General features: G+C 23.6%; 2 protein-coding genes across 3 annotated transcripts in view; one reads left to right on the top strand and one right to left on the bottom strand.

Annotated features, from left to right (window-relative positions):
- Nucleotides 1–400: 400 nt before the first annotated feature.
- On the bottom strand, nucleotides 401–936 carry LOC135922461 (uncharacterized). Of its 2 annotated transcripts, none has more exons than XR_010570915.1 (4): nucleotides 915–934; nucleotides 734–847; nucleotides 560–692; nucleotides 401–519 (listed from the first exon to the last, which is right to left on the bottom strand). XR_010570915.1 is itself a non-coding variant. In XM_065456828.1 (4 exons), exons 1-4 carry the CDS (start codon nucleotides 931–933, stop codon nucleotides 421–423), a joined length of 393 nt encoding a protein of 130 aa, XP_065312900.1. In that variant the 5' UTR covers nucleotides 934–936; the 3' UTR covers nucleotides 401–420. The 2 variants fall into 2 exon arrangements, 1 of the variants encoding a protein (XP_065312900.1); XM_065456828.1 differs by having other exon boundaries at nucleotides 887–936.
- A 2,357-nt stretch (nucleotides 937–3,293) lies between these two features.
- Nucleotides 3,294–6,000, top strand: part of LOC135922875 (uncharacterized) — a 44,342-nt gene continuing 41,635 nt past the window's right edge. Inside the window, exon 1 of the mRNA XM_065457379.1 lies at nucleotides 3,294–3,447. Within this exon, the coding sequence (XP_065313451.1) occupies nucleotides 3,360–3,447 (88 nt within the window). The 5' untranslated portion in view covers nucleotides 3,294–3,359. The remainder of the gene's footprint in view (nucleotides 3,448–6,000) is intronic.

The raw sequence follows: 6,000 nt of genomic DNA, 5'->3' as shown, positions 1-6,000 counted from the left end.
CGTTTAAATGATTATCAAGTAGACATTAAACTTAAAGAAGGGTTTTTATCCATTTTGGCCTATTTTCTGAGCCTTGAAATAAAATACAAATATAATTTTTATGATTAGTCATCATCAGCATTTAGAAAAGATAAGCAAATACCAAAAAATAATAATTCAGTATATAATAAGTAAATCATTATTTTTATTGATCCAAATTTTATTATTTTGAAAGGAATTTTTTTACGCCAAGGAAAATTTTCCTCTCTTCTTATTCTGTTAAATGGAACATAATAATACAAAAGGTAAAATGAAATAAAAAAAAATATGTTAGATAAATGGTACAAGTCTCTTTATTAAAATATAATCAAGCATAGAGGTATAATACGTAATTATATATATATATTATTATAATAACTATCAAGGTCAAAAATTCTTTTTTTATTTTTCCCAATTATTGCTGAATGAATGTAAAGTTTTATAAAGTGGGTCTTCTAAAATATCTTTTATATTTTGAGTATGGAGATTAGATGTCAAATGCTAAAAAAAATAAAAATATGTGAAAAGTATTGTAGTCTACAAATTGCAGGTCATTCTTTATTGCAGATTTACAAAGATGACAATACAAATTGATATCCTTGACAAGTGTATTCCCTTTATATTTTGGATCCAATTCTAACAAATAATTATTTCTACTTTCCGTACCCAATATGCTAAATTGTTATCAATGTAGATATTTTATTTAAATATGTACTTCAAATCGTTAAATGTTGATGCATAAGTGTCACTGTAAACAAATGGACTTTGAGACTTCGAACTCAAATCTACTTTTGGAATTTCAGCTATATATTGTTTATTATTATTTGCGCTATATTAAGTTATATGAAAATGAATATTGTATAAATACTTTGCAATATCAATAATATTAAATTTACATATGTTATTTAAATCCATGTTAGCATTTATGATATTAATGTTGACATTGACTGAGAGCTAGAAATTATCCTGTAAAAATGTAATTTTAGTGTTGTTAAACGGCCCATTTTGAGCCGAATTTTACACTCAATATTTTACTAGGTAAAAAAACAAACCTAAGATTTTGCTCATAGGTGACACAAAGGTTTGAATATCTATTAAAATATCTAGACTTAGACAGTATTTTTTCTAGCTAAAATATTGAGTTAGCCGTTTAAATCGACTCATATCGAAAAGTTAAACAACACTACTTAATATATTAAAAATTAATTCCATAATGAAGAACAAATATATTTAAATTAGAATATTAATGAATAAGTAATCGTATTTATTAAAAAGTGTTATTTAGAAATAAATCTATATGCTACCCTAGTATATTTAAGAAAGATTTATGTTTAAAATTTTTTTAAAATAAATAAACATTCGGATAGAGCTAAGGTAATTTTTATCCTACATGTAACCAATACTCTTGATGTTTTTGGTCAGGAATACTAAAATTATTTTATTGTTAGGGAAAAATTAAGCCACAAAGGGGCAATATGAAGCCTACTATTTCCTACATGCCATTGATAACTATTTATCAAAGTGATAGCAATTCTATTAATGGTTCAACATAGTAATGGAAATAGTTTTATAAAAAATAATTTTTATTTAGTATTTTTAAGTAATTTTTATATATATGGGCTATTTTGGAGTTTATTTTTTATGTGTAGCATATATATATAAATTGGACTTCATGTTAGTCCTATATTGCAATTAAATAAACCATTTGTACAAATAATATTAATTATAATTAATCTGTTAAAAACATTATAATAATACAATAAACATCCATATCCCATTCCATAATCCCCTGCAATTCTCAATATTTCCTCCAAACCATATGATAAGGATAAAGGATTCTTGCATGTCAATCACTGTGTTCGCAATCACTACAATATAACCTTTCTAATAAATTTTTTTTTTTAAATAATTAACTCAATGAATAAAAAATAAATGTTTAAATATTAATAGATCAATTATATCTCATGCGTTAAATATCTTAATAGGAGGTGCAACATACGCTGCCTCCATGAAGTTGGCGCCTATGTTAGGATGGCCTCTTTGATAGATAGATGGTCATATGGGGCTGTTACCTAGAAAATATATTACCCACGCTGTCACCAAAGTTTAGATCTAGAGATGTGAATGCGACTACATTTATATATTTCTAAAGAATCATTTTTTAAATTAGTTTATTATAGGTATATTCCCCACATGGTTGTACTTTTTTTAGTCAGATATCCGAATTTTAAATAATAATTTAAAAAAATATTAATTGCAGGAAATATACATTTATAAAATAAAATTGAGATTTTAAAAATAAACCTAAAAAATTATATATTAAAATGATAATTTTTATATTTTATTTTAAAAAATAGTGCCTTTTTGTTAAATCATTAATTTGTGACTTCACGTGAGCCTATTTATTTCCAAATAATATATATTCCGAACCCGGTTGATATAGCTGAGAAAAAAAAACAATTAAATATTCGAAATATAAAAATTTTATTTTTTTACCAATCGTTATCTCTTGTCATCTGGAACTTAAATTTTTTAAAAAAAATATGGGCGGCAAAATAAGAGCCCTTACATCAGAACCGAAAAAAATTTATTTATACAAATTATCATTTTAAAACATAAGTATCCATGGTTTTAGAAACTTGTGATCCCACCTCCCTTTTTATAGATTGAGTTTTTTTATATTTTAAAGAATTATTTATGTAATATTTCATATATTAGGAATTTAATAAAGATAATTAGATATAAAAAATAAAAATAAAAAATAAAAAATTTTTATTTATCCTTTTAGAAATATATATATAAAAAAAATGGTTTCCTTTTATAAACATCTGACTTCACCTAATATAGCGCTTTTTCTAATTTTACTACACCTACAACCAAAACATCAAATTGAGATGGTGAATTTATTAAAATCGAAACTTACTTCGTCTAATTAGGTTCCTTAACTGAGATATGCAATAAAATACTTTAAATCCATAGGAATTCGATATACATAATTATAATCAGTTATTAAAATATTTTCCTAAGAATATGTTGTTATGGTTGGACATTCTGATTTTATTCCACAACATATTAACAAATATTTAACCTACCCAAGAAAATTCAAATCGAAACTTCTATATTTTAACCATAATTCTGATATATCAAATAAAGAAAATATTGATAATAACAATAATAATATAAAAAGGAAAAAGAGAAAATTTAAAGACAAAATTCCTTATTATAATAAAAATTACAAAGAATTTCCTAAATGCAGTGTTAAATTAGTAGATATAATTAAATATCCTCAAGAAATTGATAGCTTAAAATTAATCTATAAATCCACACATATTAATACAAACATGGGAATGATTAATGAATTAACTAATGCTCTGCCATTTAAAAATACAAACAAGAATGGATTTCTCTCTAATGAAATTCTAATTAAAAGTGAGTTTTTTTTATGTTGTCAAATTAAAAAATAAAAATTATTTGCTAAATTATTTCATATATCCTTTTTTTAAAAAAAACTATTATTCTTATTTAAGAAATGTAAAATTATAATTTTAGTTTATAGGATTAACACAAATGAAATCAATATAAAATAATATTCTCATGGTTATTTTTTCTTAAAAATCTTATATTAAAATATAGAGCTGCTTAGTACATTTTTTAACAATTGTACTGAATTGCTATAAGTATTATTTTATATAAATAATATATATCAATTAAAATTTGCTTAATTAAAACAATTTGTCAATTGGGGACTTAGACAATTTAAAAAAAAAATATTTCCTACCACATAGATGAATCCTTTTAATTTTGGGAGCAAAAAAGCCCAATTTTAAACATTGTATATTCTATTCCTCTTATTCAATATAAAATTAAAATGCAATAATTTTTAAAAAAATAAAATCTCTTATATCAGGGATCTTATTGACTTGTGGAAAAATTTCACTTTGTAATAATAATACAGACAGCAAAAGAATAAATTATATATATTGCTTAATCAAATTAATCTTAAATTTATATTAATATTTTTAAAATTAATTTCCTATCCACTCCTTGCTCGATTGACCCCACACCTTTTTTAAAATTTTTTTTAGTAATAAATTTTTTTTAGTAATAAATTATTTTTATATATTTATGATTCTTTTATGTCTAAATATTTATTAAATGAATAATATTTTAAATATTAGATTAGATTAATACATATTTACAAATAATAATATTTTAAATTTATAATTTTATATGTTATATCATTTATATAAATCATCATTGAAAAATATATAATTAGTATAATTAGTAAACAATTATGAAAAAAAAATCATGATAATAAAAGGACAATATTGAGGCTTAAATAATCCTTTTCTATTTATATTTTCCCTTATTTTTTTTTATCCATCTTATAACATATTGCATGTTCTAAATATATAGCATTATAAATTCTATATAATTAGATATTTATCATAAAATATTGAGCTATATATATATTATTTTATTTTAAATTTCATCGCCACAGTATAAATGATATCCTTTAAAATATGGGCATACAAATTAAAAGTATTTATTTATCATTTTGTTGGCCTAGAATTGAAGTGCTCCACTTGCGCAAATGTTTAAAATGAGATCAACATTAATAAAGTTTAAAATAAAATATAGGAAAAAGTTATTATTCAATTTTGGACAATGACTTTGGCAAAAATTAATATTTTTTTTAAATCTAGTTTTTATTTATATATATATATATATATTGGAAATAAATAAGTTATTATCAACTTCTAACTCAAAAATTTTGAAAATGTCGAATGGAGCACTCCAATTCAATTCTAGACCGACGATTTATCAAAAATTATCCAAAATATATAATTCAAATTTTATTTATTAAAATAATAATCGGTTCAGACATACTATAAATTAAAGTTCATATTCTAAAAATCTGAATTTGAAAAAAAGAGCTATATTAAGGCCAAATAAAAAAAAAATTAGGGACTCAACTAGGAATATAAATGAACAAGAAATTACAGGACTTAAAATTTAACCTCTTCAGGTCTCAGGTCTTTGTCTTCTTTAGTAAATTTTTTTTTTTAAAAAAACAACCAATGTTACTGTTGTAGCTGTTGAAAAAAAGAAGAAATAAATTTAATATAATACATCAAATGTCAGTTATTATCTGACAGGGGAATTAAGTTTTCCTGGTGGATGGAGAGACAACGTGATCATCACGTGGGTTGGTGAGAAACAATGGAGCTTTCTTGAGGTGGCTTTTGGGGTGAAGAATATATGGAAGCTGGATAGTTATGATGATTATTATTTATAATCTTTAGATATTTTTAATGAATAAATATGAAGTCATCTTTAGTTACATGGATATTAAATAATCGTGGCGCACAAATTGACCATTTACTTCAAGTACTTAGAAATTAAATTAAAAATATGAACTTATTTAATTGAAATACCAGAAGAGTATTGAATAAAGCAAACCTATTCGCGTTTTTTTATAAAAAATGGTTGCTAACTAACACCAAACGGTAAGTTTTACCACTTTGCACGAAAACACTGATTTTTTTAAAATAAGGGAATCATCGTGTAAAGATAACGAATTTCCTTTCTCCGATTCTCGTGCCTTAGGCGATAATTTCGAAATTTAAATATTTATTTTTTCTAAAATTTATATTAACTGTATCAAGTTTACTTTAAGTTTTAAGCTACGCTAAAATTAAAAGGACAATAATTAACTTTAAACAAGCCAATTGCTAGACCTTAAACCAGGAAGGAAAAAAAAGGATATAATAGCTATCCACGCATTTCATTCATTCATTTAGAACGTTTGTTTACGACTCATCCCGAAAAAACGCACGCGTCTGCGCATAATCGCGGCGTCGATTTTTTTAAAGGAGATTTTGATCATCACAAAGAGCATTCAAATCATATAATAAATAGTGGTGCCTTAAACCGCGGTTGGGGGTATAATGTAATAACTTCATAAGATTCTTATGGGGG

Source organism: Gordionus sp. m RMFG-2023, chromosome 1 (genome assembly GCF_954871325.1).
Source record: "Gordionus sp. m RMFG-2023 chromosome 1, tfGorSpeb1-WG-v2, whole genome shotgun sequence".
In the NCBI taxonomy this organism is placed as follows: domain Eukaryota; kingdom Metazoa; phylum Nematomorpha; class Gordioida; order Chordodea; family Parachordodidae; genus Gordionus; species Gordionus sp. m RMFG-2023.
Note: the sequence above shows the minus strand (reverse complement) of the source record. Positions and strands in the feature narration are given on the sequence as shown.